At 43.2% G+C, this 19,890-nt stretch overlaps 1 protein-coding gene across 3 annotated transcripts in view; it reads right to left on the reverse strand.

Annotated features, from left to right (window-relative positions):
- BOK (BCL2 family apoptosis regulator BOK) overlaps positions 1–19,890 on the reverse strand; it is a 110,696-nt gene that overhangs the window by 16,305 nt on the left and 74,501 nt on the right. For all 3 annotated transcript variants that reach the window (XM_088479280.1, XM_088479279.1, XM_088479278.1), the window contains 3 exons: positions 15,364–15,712; positions 2,545–2,673; positions 1,433–1,596 (listed from right to left, as the gene is read on the reverse strand). In XM_088479280.1, the coding sequence (XP_088335406.1) occupies positions 1,433–1,596; positions 2,545–2,673; positions 15,364–15,589 (519 nt within the window). In that variant the 5' untranslated portion in view covers positions 15,590–15,712. The remainder of the gene's footprint in view (positions 1–1,432; positions 1,597–2,544; positions 2,674–15,363; positions 15,713–19,890) is intronic.

The following is a 19,890-nucleotide window of genomic DNA, read 5'->3' on the forward strand; positions in this document are numbered from 1 at the left end:
TTTCAGCTCTTTTCAGCCACTTACTCAGCCATTCATCTCCTGAACAGGAGATAAAGTCACATAGACTACTCTAAAAGGCTGGTAATATACCTATAACATTTGCTGGACAATCATCCGGATTGCCCCGACATCTGACTCCATTTCTTTATATGAATGCTGCTAATAATAATAAGTTTATGACTTTGTCACATTGACTCTGATTTTTAATCATATATTTTTCTATGAAACAGTGGATTTCAATAGACTGAGATAATACCTATTTTCCATCAACTCAGGATCAGAATACCATTGCTCTTTATTTATTCATTTATTTATTTTTTCATATATGTTTTGATTTTCTAAGTATGAATTTTGTGCTGTGATGTTTTATTATTAAATGTCTATTTACTATGAACCAAGCCATATGAGATCACTGATTAAGGGAGTTATTAACACTTCTATCAAAATGTATTATTATTATTAATATGTGATTATTTATTCTATGTAGTGTGATACAATTATTTACTGTTAGTGGTACTTACCTCTGAATTACTCATTTATTATTGATACCTAGCGCTGTTCATCCCCCCCTTTTCTTTTCAGTATTGTATCTATATTGGAGTTTGACACACTCCTTTTGAACCAGCTGCTTTTGACAGCGCCTATATCTATTTTATCTTGCATTTAGTTCTATGCAGGAATATGCGCATTTAGTTCTGGACATGCATATGTGCATTTAGTTCTATACATGAATATGCGCATGTAATTCTGGAATATCTGCATTTCATTCCAGGCACCCAATATGGGAACAATTATGGTTATATATTCCACATCTGATGGGATCGTGGGTTGTACTGATCACCGGCTGGTAGGACAACACAATCCAGTTGCATTTGATAAATGGTCACCGTCTGTAACCAGATGTCATGTATTAGGCCCAATACATTTTTGATATTTGTGTTCTCTATGGCTGACAGAGTAGAGTTACCAGCAAAGTTTTCCTGGCATGTAAGCTATTTGCTGTCCTAAACCAACCATGCAAGTGTAAATATATTGTTATATGAGAAAGTATTGTTTTACCTAATGTATACATAACTAGGCTTACCATATTATCCCTTTAATCTGGACACTCATGAATTACACAGGTTCTGTGGCTGATTAAAACCAGGTGAAAAACACAGAACCTGTGTAAGTCATGAGTGGCCCGGTTTTTAATGGGATAGTATGGTAAGCCAACAATAACTGGTACCATAACCATAACCATACTGGTACTAATAACAGAACAACCAAGGAGACCAGGGAGAAAGATAACTCCTGATGGGAGGGCCGCATGTGACAGCCGCCTTGTCCACTACTGAACAGGGCAATGTGCAGGGATGTTGAATTTTGATGGAGAATTATAGATAAAGCTAAAGTGTAATACATGAGGGTGTTATCAGAAATGTGTATTTACCCATCCTCCTCTCCTCTTTAGCCAAGTGACCAGAGTCTTGCGTACAAACTCCCCTAGACAGTCCACGATGGTCAGAACCAGTGCAGGCTGAGACTGCTTGACACAGTCCACTGCGAGGCCTGCTGCCACTGCATACAGCGAGACAACCTTTCCCCACGTTATCCCTACAGTGGAAGATGAAGGTAGATAATACAAATTGTATGACTTTGAACTGGATCTAAATATGAAAAAAGGAAAATACTTAATTTAAAAATCCAATTAAGAGTCACATTTTCATACAATAATTAGGGTTCAATTACTTAAGGGCCCTGTACATCAGCGACGGATTGTTGCATTTCCCTGATCCCCAAACCCTGTGGTCAGGGCATCAGTGAAAACCAACATTTTGGATTTCCCTAATTTGCCGATCCCGACCAAAATATGATCGGAATGGACAAATCAGGGATTTCTAACATGAAGAATTTCCCCCGACGGATTGGCAATTATCAATGGTCAGTGGATTATCAGTTCCGGTCGGATCAGTGGACAGGCCCACCTGATGTATGAGGCCCTTTACACCTATAAATTAACACTGAACCATACAACCAATCAGACACCTGCTTTCATTGTCTTTCACTTGGGAGATAATAGCTAGTTGCTGATTGGATGTGGTATAGTACAAATTCACCAGTGTGCACTAAAAGCATTCTGAAAAGGTTTTTCTTAGTGAACAGAGCTATTCTGACATTCATGGCTAGAACACAGACACTGGATACTGCAATTAATACAAAACAGATTTACATTTTTCAATCAAAGAAAATATATATATATATATAAAATATATGGTTGAGGACTCCTGAGTGTTGCCCCAAATGCTAAAGATAGTCAAAATGCACAGGAAGGCACAGAGCATCTCACCATTTACTATGACCTAGCAAAAACACCACCATAAGTGATGAAGGCCTTATTTACAAATCACATGACATCCAAGGCAGAGAACAAGTATTTTAGGAAAAGTTAGTCCTCATGTCTCAGTGACATTACCGGTTTCCAGTAAATGGTGAATATTGGTTGCGTCCACATAATGACTGCCTACTCTGGGTGTAGACGATGGCTTGTACCCATTATATTACCTGCTGTGAATATCTCTGCAGCGACTGCCAGGAAGGCATCAGACAGAATAGACTCTGATGAGAGAGAGATGTTCAGCTGCCGGGCTATATTCCTGTATACGGCTGGTCTCATATACTCCAGCTCATCCGCTGCAAAGCAACAACAATACAAAACCCATTATTATTCCACCTCCGCTCAATTAACATAAGTGAGTAAATATAGAAAGAGACTACATCCATTCTGGCTTGATCAGTTATATTTATTACATCACCCATGGTTTTCAACATTTTTGAAACAATTTGAAAGTGCCAAAATGGTAAATATTAACAATATTATATTTTTTTTGCATTTGAAATGCTTATATTAACAAAATAACATGAAAAGACCCATTAGAATCGCAGCCACCCCAGGGCGTACACTTACAAGATGCCCACAAGGTGCCCGGTACTGAGGACATGTTACTGAGCACTTTCTCTTCACTCACCACTCCGGTCTCCTGTCCTGAAGCCATAGTGACTGAGTTATTTGCATATATCTCAGTGCATTTTTAGTCTCCAAAATAAATGGCTGGCACTTGTACACTCAGGGGCATATCCAATTAGCCGTGGGGTAAAATTATCGCGCTGGTCGGGATTTAATTAGCTAGGATTCCATGCGCGGGTGTCCCTGAGACCCCGCACGCGAGTCCCCGCTTTCGGGCTTTACCTCACACCTCATGTAGGTGCGAGGTAAAAACCGCATGAATCCGCCCGGTTCGGCCTCGCATGAGAGAGTATAACACACTGATTCCACAGTTCTCGTGAAATCAGTGTTTTCTCGCGCAAGAGTCCCGGTCTAATGACGCGGGAAAAAAGCTATTTAATTGAATAGCTAATCCCTGCGTCGCGGGACTTTTACCCGAGAATTAGCCGCGGGTGAAACCCAGCGGTTAATTGTATATGCCCCTCAGTCAGTAATAGAGGGCCTGATTCAGAGGTGGACGCTGCTTCTGTCGAAGTCGCTATTACAAATTTATGCTAATAATACAGCTGATGGTCTGTCTACTGAGATGCCCATCAGCTGCGGCTCTAATCCACTATGGTGTGAAAATATTCACAACATCGAACGAACATTGGCCGCACCATCGGATATTAGAGCATCTCTATGGTTGCTCAGAATGTCCGATGATACATGGCAGCTGGTGCCATTGGAACTGCGTCTTTCAAAGCAGTCCCTTATACTGCAACACAGCCCCGAATTGCATGGATCTTAAAGCAATTCCAATGTGCGTCCCCCAGTGGTAACCATCGGGGCACATGCGCAGTGTGTCCAGGACACATGCAGATTTAAAACATTGGGCGCGTGCCCCCCTATTTCTCTGCAGCCTCATGCCCTCCAGTATCTCTCCATCCTCAACTCCCGTGTTTCTCCAGCCTCGTGCCTGTGTCTCTCAAGACTCATGTCATTCCCCCCTCGTGTCTATCCAGCCTCATACTCCCCTGTGGCTTTCAGCCTTATACCCCACATTAGTTTCTTTCATCCCTGCCCCCCTTTCATCTTTCTCTCTGTCACCCCCTGTCTCTCTCATATCTGTCTCCTTCTCCCATCTCCCTCTCTTTCTGATCTTAGTTCCCCAAAAGGATGAGGAGGTCTGTGTGGGGGCAGGGAATGCATGGGAGAGTGTTGAGGTTACGGTGGGGTGGAGGTGCCAGCTTCAAGTACTGACAGTAATCTTCCACCCGTCATCTCATCTCTACCTCCCCCACACACCCCTGTCTGTCTCTCTCCTTTGTATCTGGCCCCTCCCTTTTTCATCTCTGTCCCCCTCCCCCTTTTCTCTCTTTCATCTCGACACTCACTCATCTCTTTCTCCATCATCCCTGACCCTTTCATTCTGCTAGTTATCGTGGGAGAAGTAAGACTGTGGTTTTAACTGTCAGGCAGCCAGTGAGAGCAGTAAGGTGAAGGAAGGGCAGAGCTTCCCTACAGCTTTCTAATGCACAGCAGCTAGACACATGCTTTGCAACATTATATAAAAGATAAATATATAAAGCAGACAGAAGACAAAGCGGCACCTCAAGTGTTCAAAAAACATGTCTGAAACAGGAAATTCCTCCAAGAAAGTACATTTCCTCCGAACATTCAATGCAGTAGCTTCAAAGATGGAGAAAACCAACAATCATAGTGCACCAATTGTACAAATCCACATCTTATTCAATAAAGACAAATTTATATGTACAATAGTTAAACGGTATAGACAGCTTATCTAAATGAGTATTTTATGTAGACCTTTCGGAACATTTCAATTTGTAGGTATTAACATCATACACAGTTAGCCCTGGACCAGGACCATGGCCAACATGTTTCATCTCTGACAACAGGTGTTGTCAGTGTGACTTCATGAGGGGTACAGTTAGAGATAACAATCTCACCATTGTTTTCATATAACAGCCACCCTACTTCATATTTATACTTTATACTGGAACTGAGGCTTGAGAACATTTTGGATGGCACTAGCAAAGGATTAAAACATTTTCTTTTGCTTGTGTTTCTGATGAATTTAGTTACAAACTATTCCCTTGTGGGCTCCAGCCCTTTATAAGCCAAGTTCAAAAAGCCACAGCTCAAGTTCATAATTATAGCAGCCCATGTGACTGCTGGGGGGTGTAGCAGCTCAGAGAGGCCATGTCCCCAGTGATTAACTTTATATGTCCGCCCCCCTCAGTCTGGCTGTATGCTGATTCACCCAGGGAGGAAGAGCTAGTTTTCAAAGAATATAAAAGTTAAATCAGTGATAGAAGAAGATAAAGAAAAAAGAAGGATGGCACCTATATAAATCTATAATACACTGAGACATTGTGGTTGTGCTTTAATAATACATCAAGTGAACACGTACCAAACATAGCACATATTTAAACCTTATCTGGGAGAGTGAGATTTGCCCTTGATTACAGCTGTGTAATATTTCTACATAGGACTCCTAGATAAAAGAAAAATAGAAAGGAAACACATATGGACCAATTTATCAAATAGCCCTGAAAAGATATATTTTCTATTGCTGCTCATTGTGATGATAGCAAATATTTTTTCTGGGTTATTTATTAGTAATGCTCAGGTCCTACTGGCTGGTAGCAATGAGCATAGGCTTATGGCCGGTCGGTTATGGTCCCTACTGCCCATGTGTGACCCAGCATTGGGACTTGGGCTTCTAGGTGCAGATTTGTTAAGAAAAAAAAAAAGATATAATAACATTTGAAGTAACAAAAAATCTTTATACTGAATGCTTTAATAAAAAAAAAATGGAATAATAACGCCATATTTCTTATATCATATATCACCGCATCTGCTATTGCTATCCTGAGATGGCAAAGGCATAGGGAGAACAGCCAGAGGTACGAGTATCGTCGATGTCCTTTTTAAATAACCAGTGACCAGCTTATCCATGATTTGCATGAGGAAGCTATAGCTATAGGAGGAGAGTGCCTCTGATGATACCCGGTGACGGCCATCACAGACTGTGGGCATTGATATGGATAGTCCCTAAATCCCCAAAAACCTGACATTTTTGCTAAATTTAGGGATCTCTCTTAGATAAATATACCCCATAGTATACTATCACTAGAAAACATTTAGTTATACAAGTTTAGAAGAACGTACAGATATATAAAGTTACTATAAATTGTCTCCCTGTAAACTTGTTGCATGATTCAAGTACAGCCGTTATATCAGAGCCGTAACTAGACTTTTTGGCGCCCTGTGCCAGAAAGAGCATTTGCGCCCCCCTCATTTTTCAAAGGGACATAATGCACCCAAAAAAGGGCCATGGCTTCATGGGGAAGGGCCAGGGAAGAGATAGGGGAGGCCAGAAGATGCTGGGGATGAAATAAGAGGAAGCTACAAGCAAGAATGATAATAAACAGAAATTTGACAGGCCCAAACAGTGCCCCCTGGCCTGTGGAGCTCTGTGCGATGGCACCGGCCGCACTACCCAAGCTACGGCCCTGCGTTATATAGCAATACTTCTCTATAAAGGCACCATTCTTCTTTTCCCTCTCAGATATATCACACCTGGGAAAACAGTAGGTGCCGTGGAAGGCTGACAACTCTCATTTAGGGAACAGCATTTTAACATTGTACAAGAGGAAATTATAGAGTAGTGCTAGGATGTCTCTGAAGGCTGGGGCAAACACAGGATTTTTATGGGGGGGTTTCCGTGTATATATATATATATATATATATATATACATAGATATCCGCACATACATACATATACACACACATACATGTCACACATACTTTACACACACACATATACAGTATAAACACACATATGTCACACATACATTACAAACAAACTTACCTTGCAGCAGATCTAATGGGAAGGAGACCTGGCAAGCTGGCACCATGTAGTTAGGCCCCTCCCCCTCAAAGCAAAATGCCGCAATTTGCGGGTCGATCGGAGGGGGCGGGGACAAATGACGTGCAAATTGCAGCCGAATGCTTTGAGGGGGCGGGGCTTAAGTACATGGCGTCTGCTATCACCTCTGTCAGGGGGGTTTCTGGGTACTCAGAAACCATTCTTGCAGGTGTTACTGGAAGGATTTGATTATTTACCATTTTTATGGATGACATAAAGATTTGGTTATTTTATAAATAAATTACCTTCAAGCACTAGCTTGACATCCAGTCACACAAGTTGTTTCAGGCAATGTTAAAGGAATTTGGATATAGTTCAGGCGCATAGATCAGTTGTGAATGTAATAGTAGCTTGTAGTGATTATAATTGTTTTGGAACAGAGCAGATGGTGCTTGAAGTGTACAGTCGTGATTTTATTAGGGGACCCAGGCTTTTGAGTTACATAGCTTACTGCCATGATCCATTGCAGTACCACTCTCCTACCAGTGGTGCTGCTCTCCCCTGTGGTGCTACCAGCATATCCAGCCGACCTAGTCCTATGGCCTGTCTGTGATCCTGCTGTAGCTGGGGTTGATTGCCTGATTTTAGCAGCAGTGGGCTGCACCTGTGATTCCTTAATTTAAGCCTGCACCACAGTGCTTCCCTTGTCAGATGATCATGCCATAACTTTGGTGTCAGACTCTAGGTCTCAGTCTCTCTGTGTCAGGCTTCTGTATCTTCGCTCACCTTGCTGGATCTGTTCCTGGTACTCCTGATTTCTCTGTGTTGCCGTCGGTTGGCTCCCAGTGTCCTCTCGAATACCTGCCCAGCATCACTTCAACATTCAGGTTATTTTCCTGTTCATCTACAACCTCCAATGTTACCCGAGACATCACTGTCATTTGCATTTCTGTTCACCTATATTCACCAGTTATTTGGGATATTACTACTATTGAGCTCCTTTCCATCTGCAATCCCCAGTGTTATTCGAGACATTACTATTATTGCAATCCTAATTTACAGTGGACCCAGTTCATCTGAGATATCAGTCTGCTCATTCTGTTTTTTTTTCTTGTGTGGCTTGTCAAGTACCAGTTCTGAGTTCCTTACATCAGGTTCCAGTTCTGAGTTCCCTACATCAGGTTCCAGTTCTGGGTTCCCTACATCAACGTCGCCAAAAAGGGGGGGTGACCTCGTGGACAGGGGGAGTGGCCAAGCGGGAAGAGTGTGTACACACTGGGCCAAACTCCGTAGTCCCGACTCCCGTGTTTTTACTGGGGGGCCGGGGGTGTTGGGGAGCAGGAGGTGCGGACTGCCCTGTGTGCAGTGTCGGCTCCCTCACAGTATCAGGAGCCGAGTGCTGCACTTAATACTACTGTGCAGCAACCGGCTCCTGTCACTGAGGGGGAGTCTGCCCAAGCCTGTTTACAAGTCTGCACTGTACCCCGTGCGAGTGAATACATCCTATTTGCATCACTCATATATTTGTGGTGCTACTGATTCCTTCGGATACGCACACACAAGGGTGTTTTCCTTGGGACACCTGACACATACCTCATAACAGTCTCAGTTTTGGCAGGTTTGTCCTTATCCAGTTTTTAGGTAAAGTAGATAAGAGTTTAATTATGACTTCATCTAGGGCTGCACATCAGGTTTATATTTAGATACAGATAGGATTCATTAGATGTCTGTACTATATAAAGATGTGACTATAAAAGGAGGACAAACGGAATATGGGATCACCCACAGAAACGGTACTAGGGTTGCCATTAATGCAAGTATAGACTTTATATCAGATTTTGGGGCCGATTTATCAAACCATAGGACCACTATTATCATGGAGAAATTGTGTTATCTACATGAGTACCACTAAATTAAGTAACAAGGCTATTTATTAAGCCATCTGCGATATCTCCTGCGTTTCGGTAGGTAACGAGAACACCATTGCTGTTGTACTATTTATCAAGTCCAACTGCAGGAATGAACACATTAGTCTACTCCTACAGTACCTATGGAAAGAGGGTCTAGAGTGCAACAAGGTATCCATCTCGCTTCTGTGTGCCCTCACAAAGGGCCTGATCAGAACCAATCATAAGGGACGGCCGCTCGCAGGTAATGTGGGCGGTTTTATTTTTTTGTCTCATGTCGCTCACAAAGCTGTGGGAGCCCGCCCACAGCTTGTGCGAGCGGCAAGGAGCCGGTCGCGATAATCGCGACCATCGGCCTTGCGACGAGACCCTGTGGCAGGGTGCTCGGGTGCCGCAAGGCCGAGTGGACTTCCTGCTCCAATAGAGCAGGAAGTCCACTACTGACATCAGTTGTGATGTCAGTAGGTCCTCCCTCAAACGCCAGGCGTTCCTAAGGGAACGCCTGCGTTTGGCCAACCGCCACCCCTACACGCCTACAAAACGGGGCGAGCTGTCACTCTCCATCGACAGCCGCCCCATCTTGTAGCGAGCCTCGTAGCGACTGAACTTCAGTCCTTTGACGGGGCGCACGCCGGGCGCGGCGCATGAGCAGATAACAAACATCGAGCGCTTGCGAACGCTGTGCGCTAGCGAGCGGCTCTGAATCAGGCCCAATGTGCATGTGCAGTATCACTGCCAGCAGGATGGAACTCGGCAGTGTAAACATTCACAGGCTTCACTGGGGCAGCAGATTGTTGCCACAAAATCCATTCTTAAATCACCGCAAATAGAAATGCTAGGCCTTAGGTCATTTATCACTGTTTGATAAATAGGCCCCTTAGGCTAAATGAAGCCTATTTATTATGTGTCATTCACTTCTAGTGTCTGAACTTAAACCATCATTTAATGTTATGAAAAGTCTTCTAACCTCAAGATGGCTTTTCATAACTCATTTCCCACATCCTGACAGCTGCTGGCTAACAAAGCACGTCTCTTAGTTCTGTAGCAGCGTCTTTCTGCTTTATTTTACATGCAGAGGAGCTCTGAGTATCGCATTATATAGATTATGTTATCTTACTAAAATACAGAATGTGTCCTGTGCTACAAAAGTTGATGTTATATAAGGGTAAATGTATCACCTAGTGTACATTACAAGGATTTTAGATGGCACAAAGAGGTTCCATGACTATAGGTCCTGGGAAGGTGACTCACTGGTAATAACTGACAGTAGGGGGAGCATTATCCCCTATATTACACATTTTCTGGTGAATACTGAAGTGATGACTTTGTAATTTCTATCTATAAATAATGTGTTCCAAACAGGGCCAAGGCCTACCCCATATATACTCTGGGTATGCAGCTGCGTAAGGCTCCAACCAGAGGCGGGAGCCCAAATAACCGGTATCTTTTTCTGATTGTTGTTTCTTCATACTAAACTGGGCTCTCACTCAAGTGTGCTGGCCGGGGATTATCTGCTGCCAGATTGCTGCACTGGCTGGTTCCTCCTCCAGGAGCAGCCACCAGGGAGCTACGTTATTCTTCTTGCAGACCTCCCCCTTCCTCTCCTCTTCTAATTCCCCTCTTCTTCCTTCATAAAAATAATTATTTATTATAGAGCCAAATGCAGCAATTGTGAAGAGGGCGCTAGATTGTAATATTTTGAACTGTATTGACTGTGCTTCATTTCAAAATCATTGTCTTATTGTGTTCTTCTGTGTATAACAATCAGTGTGATCTGTGTATAACAATCAGTGTGATCTGTGTATAACAATCAGTGTGATCTGTGTATAGCGATCAGTGTAATATTCTCTCACATGTACAGTATCTCTAGCATTTACCTTACCATGTTTCCCCACATTAATCTCTGGTATATTAATGTTCCTCCAAGTAGATCTACCTTGAGTGCAAGTATCGCTATTCACTTATCAAAATAATTGGGGTTGGGCCGGCCTGGATCAGGGCCCTAACTAGGATAATGTGACCAGTGCCATGGCACAGGGCACCGAAGGGCAGGGGGCGCTGTTTGGGCCTGGCAATTTTCCTGTTTACTATCATTCCCACTTGTAGCTTCCTCCTCTTTTATCCCCATCATCTCCTGGCTTCCCCTATCTCTTGAACCACAGGAAAAAAAGGGAGATTCCCTCCAGCACACTGCAGCAATAAAAACAAAAATACTTGAATCCTACATAATAATAGAAATTCAGAGGTATTAGTTATATACATTTGCAAATATATGAATAAGCGCCAGGCCAGCGTCAAGGCTCCTCTATACTGGCGTTTTTGTTTGAAGTTTTTGTTCCCCTATCTCTTCCCTGGCCCTTCCCATGAGGCCATGGCCCTTTTTCAGGTGCTCTATCTTACGTCCCTGTCTAAAAAATGGTGGTGAGGAGGGGGGGGGGAGGCGCTAATGCTCTCTCTGGCACAGGGGACCAAAAAGTCTAGTTAAGGCTCTGGCCTGGATTACTGGACATTAGCATCATTGGGTATTATAGGGGAAATAAACAATTGTATATATGTCTTTGCTAGCCAGATTATTCTGGTTATGTACTTCAAGGAGATCTGGAGGCAAGGTAGAAAAAGATTACGTAGGAATGGCTTGATGACAACGTTTATTCCTACTTGAAGATTTTCTAGGTCCAAGAGGAGATCAAGAAGGGAGCTTTGGAGACACATGGTGTCAAGCATCAAGTCTTCACAGCCTTACTGCACTATACTCTGTGCATTGGCCAAGCTAGAGACAATGGCAGAATGACGTGATCCACTTAATTGGAGATCCATGGGGACTGATCTACTTTAGTCCAAGAAAACTACTGCACTACCAGGAGAATGGACAAGTGTGTGATCACTGCAATGCTGTCACAAAGCCCTCCCAACCCACTGGGGCTGGATGACATGGCTGGTACACATCAAGAGACAGTACCTACTGACAGAAGGTATGTGCTCCCAGGAGATTTGTTTGCTCTCTCAGAAATCCGGGAACTCACCCCAAAATTTGGGATCCCGTACATTCTAGGAGGGAAAGCACCTAAACTTTAAGTTTCTTTTAAGATAAGTAATAAACAGCTTCTGTATGAGGGCGTTCAATGACCCATTACTATGATTTTTCCCAGCCATTTATGGAGGGGGCAAATACTGTAGCAGAGATTTTCCAAAAAACACAGTTTCAATGACCCACTCACTTCAAGTAGACTTGTCAGATCCCAGGTTTAGCAATATTTGCTAAAACAAAAACAGTAATTTAATTTTTAAATGTAATATTTAAGTATAAAATCCCATACCACTTATTTTGCTGTCTTAGGTGTAACAATATTATGAACCACTCAGCACTAATGTTCTAGAGCTTTGTCACTGTTGGTAACAGATTGCAATGGGACAATAAGGTCCACCCCAGTTCCCAGCCTAGTCTGTTTTAGAATGGAAGACACAACTAATTAACATACTCAGCCAGACGTTACAGCTTCTACTGCTCAAAAACAGTTGACAAGTAAATTATATGTACTGTATAATAAACCTGTAAAGCACTATTATACGATTAAGATTTGACAGGTTCAAGGACATGGTCGAGGTTGAAGGACAATGTGAAGAATATGTTTGACTGCATGAACATAAATATTAAGACACTGTATAAAAATTCCATGTACTATAAAAATAAAAACCTCGGCGAGAAGTGTCTGGTTTGTATTTCATAAATAACCAAAACACAGTTTCTTAGTGATTTATGAAAATACCAAAAAATGTGGCCAGTGGGTCAGGTTTTGTATAGATAACAATCAGGCCTTTCTCTGGACAGTACTGGGTTTTGCCACAGGAAATGTAGTACACAGACCATTAGAATTAGAGGAGCACGTCAGTTCCTATGTCTAATATACTACAGGAGTTGTTTGTTTGTTTTTAGAATTCTTTATTACTTGGGTGTGCTAGATTTCTGTTGAAATGACCACTATCCCTAAAATCTATATTGTATATCTGTATTATAGAGCTGCTAGTAATGTTTAGAAATATATATATAATGTTTCCATACTTGACTAAGCCTGAGTTAATTAACTATTATTTACTGGAGACCGAGTCCAGTGTCTTAGCACTGGACTCGGATTAACACTTGTGAGGGCCCCTGAGCAACTAAGTTGTGGAGGCCCCCTTCAAGCCACACGGAGCCTACCACCCCTTCCCCCAAGCCACGCAGAGGCTACTGCTCCATCCCCACTGCTAATTACTCCTCTGACCTGCAGGCAGAGCTGCTACCTAGTCCCCCTAACTGACTGTGCTGCTGCATGCAATAGAACACAGAGCCGCAGCAGCTGAGCCCCCATACGGGAACAGGTGCCACAGGGCACCTGTTCTCGGCAGGGCCACACTGACCCTGGAGGGGGCCCCTCTATTTACAGGGGCCCCTATCACCCCCCTCTTAATCCGGCCCTGCTTAGCAGTATTACTAAGAAGATGTCTGAAGCTGCCTTTAAGCTGGGTTCACACTTGTCGATATATAAGGGAGGGAGCAACCATCTGATAATTATATCACCTCCATACACTGCACTATGTATGGAGCATACTTGCCAACTGTCCCTGAATGTCAGGGAGACTCCCTGTAATAGTAGAAATCTCCCTGACTCCCTGAAGAGTTTGGCAATCTCCCTTGTCGAAGCTGGATAATTGCTGAGACAAGATCAGTTTAAAATTGAATCGCGGCGACGCCATCTTGCGACTGGCCGCAAGACGCCATCTTGAAAATGAAATCGTAAGACGCCATTTTGCGAATGGCCGCCCAAGCGCCATTTTAGATAAACTCACATTTAAGTACATATGGCGATATTACTAATAGCATCATGTGATTGCATCTTTCACCGTTTCTCATATACACATTAATAGGCACAATTGCGCTGTTAACTAGTCGCATATTAGCGAATGCATAAGATCCTATATGAAAACGCTGTTTAGTAGCTAAATGCGCACGCATCTGTCCCCAGTTAACTAGTGTCTTTATATCAAACCCCGTATACTCACACATTACACATTCACATATAAGGTTCCATAAGCTTTAAGGTATAAGATTTTAGTTTGTTCACTTAATATAAATGCTGTGAAATAAAGATTATTTGGTAACTAAGGTTTTATACATGCAAAGTAAGCCGTGTTTGGTTTTGTACTGATGCGTACTCTTTCAACAGAATTCCGGTATTATCGGTGGGGAGATCGCATCATGCATTCTCGACTTATGGACCGCAGAGACTTCAAGCAACAAAATTTATATAATATGAACAACTGTTAGGATGTTGCATGTGGCGGGAATCTAGGGACCCTCAGTTGTTGGAGGCTGGGTTGTGTCTATTTGAATCAGCCTGTTAAATGCTCTGTAACAGATGTATCCCCCTTGGGAACCAATTACATCAGCAACAAACGTCTCTATTGTTTTGTCTATTCCTGGGTGGTATAAATATGTGTGCTCAAACGCTGGGTTGTTAGTCTTCGTGCTGAATGCTGATAGACTAGGGGTTTCTTGCTGATGCCTAACATCTGGTCCGGAAGCGCTGCGTATGTATACTGTACGTGGGTCTGTATAATTCCTTTCCGCCGAATTGTGTCTGGATCAATAGCGTGTAACTGACTGTACTTTTACCTGAATAATACTTGTGCTTTGGAACCACACATTCCAGGTCTTAAGTCTTTATTTACTGTATGACTGCGTACACAAATTAGCGTCATCCTTAGAGGTTTATAGGTAGGATATTAGAAGGTATAGGCAGGGGTATATAGAGGTTCTGATCCAGTATCGTTACCCTGATTACACCTTACTCCCATTATGAAGCTGTTATATAAAAAAAATCTGAGATATATGCATTCAAATGGTATAATCAGTGCCACTTCCATGCATTGGTTATAAGGCACAATGATTCCTATGGCTACATGCATTTTCATATAAGGTTTCTCGTGGCCACTTATATGGAACCACCTGTAAAACACAATACATGAGCAAGCCCTGAATAGTATCAGTGTGTTTTCATCAACAAGTAGATCTTACTAACTGCTTTGGGTCTCGTTTGCATTTGAATGTAAGTTAACTTTATGGCACGTCTCTCAGATGTAGCTGTACACGCCCACTACCACCACATAGTGCTGCTTTCACAATCTCCCTGAAATACTTTTTCAAAAGTAGACAAGTAGGTATGGGGACAATCTCCATTCACTGCCTGGAGTTGTCTGAATGATGGTTGGGTGGGTCGGAAAGGTTTGATAACTCAACCAAACGATCCAGACAGCCATTTTAAGGCTGTGAACGATCAGGTCCATACACTGAATGATAGTTCATTCAAACCAGTCGTGCAGTTGGCTGGTTTGTAGGATTATCATGCATTGTATGACCAGCTTAAGGCAATGTCTCCAAAAATCATCCCAACTTTATCTGGAAGCTACAGAAACATTGACGTCTATATTTGTATATGTGTAAGTTAGTTGCTCTATTTTAAAAGCCAGCTTGCATTCTACAGTAGGTACAATGGTCTTATAAAAGAGAAGAGGCAGCTCTATAAGCACCATATGTCAGATGCCATGAGAGTACTGACCCAGCCTCAGAAAGGTGGCTGATACCTCTGCCATACGTCCACCTAGGGCAGAAGACATTCCATGCTCTGGTTTACTCCACCCAAGACCAGCGCGCTGAAGCCGAGCTTGGATAAAGTCTCTGCACAGAGCTTTCCCCTGGGCAACCAGTTCTTTATCTGTGGGCGATCGGTCAAAAACCTCTAACACTTCTGCAGCAAACACCGATGAGCGACGTAGCATCTCCATTGCTAGAGGCACTGGCTGTAACTTCAGATGTAGTCCAGGGTCTCCATCCACATCCGGAGGGAGATGAGTATACAACTGACTGCAATCTAAATTGTCCTAATTGTTTCAATGCGTATCCGCAACCTGGAATAAAAAAAACACAGTTTATGACATCCTGTGTTTCTGAATGACAGCTAAAGCTTAAACACACATTGTAACCTTGACATTCATCATAGCAATAAGTGAAATTAGCCAGATCCAGCCATCTGGTGGGCACAGGGAGGCTTGTCTAATATATTGTTACTGTCACAAAACTTCCTGACCGAAATAAAATCTCAAAAACTGATGAACCTTTGTACTGAATAATTTCAAGACCATAGTGAGCACATTCAAAATTTCATATGTATATAAGGGGGATGTGGTCAATATACCGACAGTCGGGATGCTGGAGCTTTGAATGCTGGCGCCGGAGTCCCGACACCTGTCAGAATCCTGGCGCCGACATCCCGACAGTAAGTACTGGGGTTATGGGGAGGGTCATGGTTAGGGTTAGGCACTACGGGGTGAGTTAGGCACTAAGGGGGAAGGTTTAGGGTGTGTGGAGGCTAGGTTTAGGCCCTAGGGGGGAAGGTTAGGTTTAGGCACCAGAGAGGGAGGGTTAGGGAGAGGGGGAGGGTTAGGCTACTGACGACAAGTGTCGGTATCCTAATCCTGTCGGGATTTCAGCATTGGGATTCTGACCACCGGGATTCCGAACGCCGGCATCCCGTACTCATCCCCAATAAGGGATATCTATTCCCTAAACTAAGGATGTTGGTTCGCCTGATGATCTGAGGGAAAGAGCAAAACAGTCAATGTAATGAGGACTTTACCCTGAAGCCTGCATTCGCCATCTGTAGGTTCTTGCTTAGCAAATACAATTGTAAGACTATTCTTTCTAGATCGCTCATCCTAGAGGGAACATGGCTGGTGCCAGAATGTAGCCCCAGATTAGCCCCAAACTAGTTAGTTTTCTGATTGATAACATTAACTTTTATTTACTCTAGTACAGTCGTCCTCAAACTCGGTCCTGAGGACCCCACACAGGTCACATTTTCCAGGTCACCCAGCAGGAGCACAAGTGTATTCGTTCACTGACACATTTTAAAAGATCCACAGGTAGAGCTAATTATTGCACTTGTGATTCTGTGAGAAGAACTGGAAAACATTTGGGGTCCTGAGGACCGAGTTTGAGAACCTGTGATCTAGGTGACCTTACATGTCCTTAAATTATCTTAGTGAACTCTATATTCTTAAGCACATTTTTATTAAGGAACTTGGGGCCTGATTCAGTGATGTACACAATACCGATGTTTTACGCAGTGGAGCGCTTATCGGGGGACAGTGGCAGCGCATGCGTTTGAGTCGCACTACGCATGCATCAAGTTTCATTACCGATGTCTCTTACAGTCAGAATTTATTCACAGGGGTGGCAACTCAAACACAGGCACGTCGCAAACGTTTTTGGGGTGTGTCTGTCTGTGATCATGTGCACAGTTAAAATGTCTCTGGCGTCTCAGTTCCCGCGGCCATTCTCCGCGACCATAGGGTTACTCAGAAGTCCAATAATCGGCAGATCTGTGACCAAGGCGTCTGTGGATGGGACATTTACATATTTTCACATTAGAGTACGACGCTGCATCAGGCCCTAGATGCGATCCCATCCACTGTCACTATATTGCAATAATTTATAATACTACAACTCTTGCATTGAGGCAGGATATGCAGATACTGATTACAACATAACGGCATAACACACAGGGGTTGCAGAGGTGAAGGTGGGCCAAATGTGTTTTAGCAAGCCCCTTATTTGGCAAGGACACACCCCTATATGTCATTTCCACACCCCCACTGTAGTGATTTTACACTAGGGATGGCCATCGGTGGTTTTCCATCGATGGTCAACATCAATGGCACTATTAGTGATAACCATCGATGGTACAATAACCATTTATGGCGAACCATTGATGGTTGCGCCACTTGATGGCCACAGCTGCCGGGTGACTGGCAAATCACAGGCCAATCAAAAAACTGGGGTGGGGCTTAGTGGCAGTTAGGAGGCGGGGCTAAGCTCCATCAGGAGCAGAAAAAAACACATGGGTTCCACTTTGCCATCGATGACAGAAAAACATTGGTTCTCTGCCATCGACGGCAAGACCATCTGTAGTAAACAGTCGATATTTGTAAACTATCGATGGTCGATAGCCATCCCTATTTTACACTAAAGAGCGACTTTCACAATATTAAACAGCTGCACAGAGGCTCCTGTTTTATTGTCTACATGTATTACTTTTCGGAGCAACTTATCATCATACTGTGTCCAATTCAAATGAGTACAATTTCACAATGTGGCCCTAGGGCCAAAAAAATATATTTTGTACCCCTGGATTACATCTCCTGGCTCCAAAAACACTTTAGTGACTCACATGCAACTGTCAGCAACATACAACGCAGGGCCGCAGCACATTTCTTCAGTTTGTGCTCATGTAAAGTGCTTTGATTTTAAGAAATACATATTTGTAAATTTTTCTGCTTTTATGAAACAGGGGCTGAGTCTCTGTAATAGTTCTCTATCTCTGTTAGCACTTGAGCCTGCAGCGAACAAGTGGAACGTGATGCTATTTCAAGTTATTTTTGGACTGTCCATGTTCTGGGAAAGTTAAGTGTTTATTTTAAACTGTCAACACTGGTTTAATAGTCTTTTGCATTGCCTATGTTATAGACTGTAACTAGTTACACTACCTCCTGAAAAGGAGATAAATATTACAAGCTTTTATGGTTTATGTTAGTCTTCACTTATCCCTGTCCTGCGTTATATTTCCAGCTGTAAACTCTGTCAAGGCAATGTCTCTTCCCTTGTAAAAGGTTAGGCAGGAATGGGTATGAAATACCGCTGGACGCATGGCCGGCGGTTCGATTCCCGTCAGCGGCAGCCCGACAGGAGCAGAGTGCGACGCAGCGGAAGCCCGACAGCGCTGGAAATCCCGATCGTGGATTGGTAAGTATCCACTAACCTAACCTAACCCTCCTTAGGGGTACCTAACCCTAACTTCCCCCCCAAGTGCCTAACCCTAATCCCCCCTCTAAGTGCCTAACCCTAACCACCCCCTTCCCCGCTACCTAAACCTAAGTCCCCAGGGGGGGTGCCTAACCCTAAATCCCCCCCCGGGGGTGCTTAACCCTTACCCTCCCTCCCCCTAGCCTAACCCTAACCCCCCCGGGGGGATGCCTAATCCTAAATCCCCCCCGGGAGCCCTAAACCTAACACTACCCCCCTCCCCGCGCGGCTGTCCGCTCGCGGCGCCCGGCATCACTACGATCGTGATTTACTTTATTCCTCATCCTGGAAAAAGGATGAGGAATAAAGTAAATTGTTAGTGGTGACCCAGTTAGTGCTGCACTTTTCACATCCGGACCAGTTTATGGAGTCGAGTTTCCAGCGTTGATGCAAACTGTGTGAGGACACCTTGCTCAGGAGGTTTATTTCTACCCCTCCAGACATTGACATACTCCTCCTACACTGGATATTAGACAGAAATATATACACTCTGAAGTGCAGCACTTGAAAACTAAAGAACCTGTGGACTAATATTGCTCTCCTGGGTCACTAACAATTGACTTTAATCCTCATCTTTTTTCCATTTCCATTTTTATTAGTATCTATCCAATTTGTTAGAACTGATGTTAAATGGACACTTAGTATATGGAGTTTATGAATTTCATTGCAATCAACGCTCAAGTATAACCAAGCCGCATTGATATTTTCCATACAATTTGATGTATATGTAGTATTAGATTTGTGCAGTTGCATCTATATCATCATTCCACTAGCGTTGTTTTCTCTTTGTTTATAAGATGATAATGCAAAGCCTCATCCTGCCATGGATAAATATATTGATTTATATTTGTCATTTATCTAGATCAGGGGCTGCAAACCTACAGCCCGCAGGCCAAACATGGCCCACCCCTTGCTACAAACTGGCCCCATGCTCAGGATTCCACTGAAGCTCAGGACACCTCTGACTGAGTTGGAAAACCAGTGCTACCTAGCATTGGCTTAGGCATCTCAATAAAGTATGTACAGTGCCATTATATATATATATATATATATATATATATATATATATATATATATATAGATAGATGCGGCACTCAGGGGTTTCAATAAATCACACGATACCATTCTTTCCTGGGGTCGACGTTTCAATGCATTGTACAGTCATTAAAACGTTAACCCCAGGAAAAATTGCTATTGTGTGATTTATTGAAACCCCTGAGTGTAG

This window comes from Taudactylus pleione, unplaced genomic scaffold, assembly GCF_031769625.1.
Source record: "Taudactylus pleione unplaced genomic scaffold, aTauple2 ptg000229l, whole genome shotgun sequence".
NCBI lineage: Eukaryota > Metazoa > Chordata > Amphibia > Anura > Myobatrachidae > Taudactylus > Taudactylus pleione.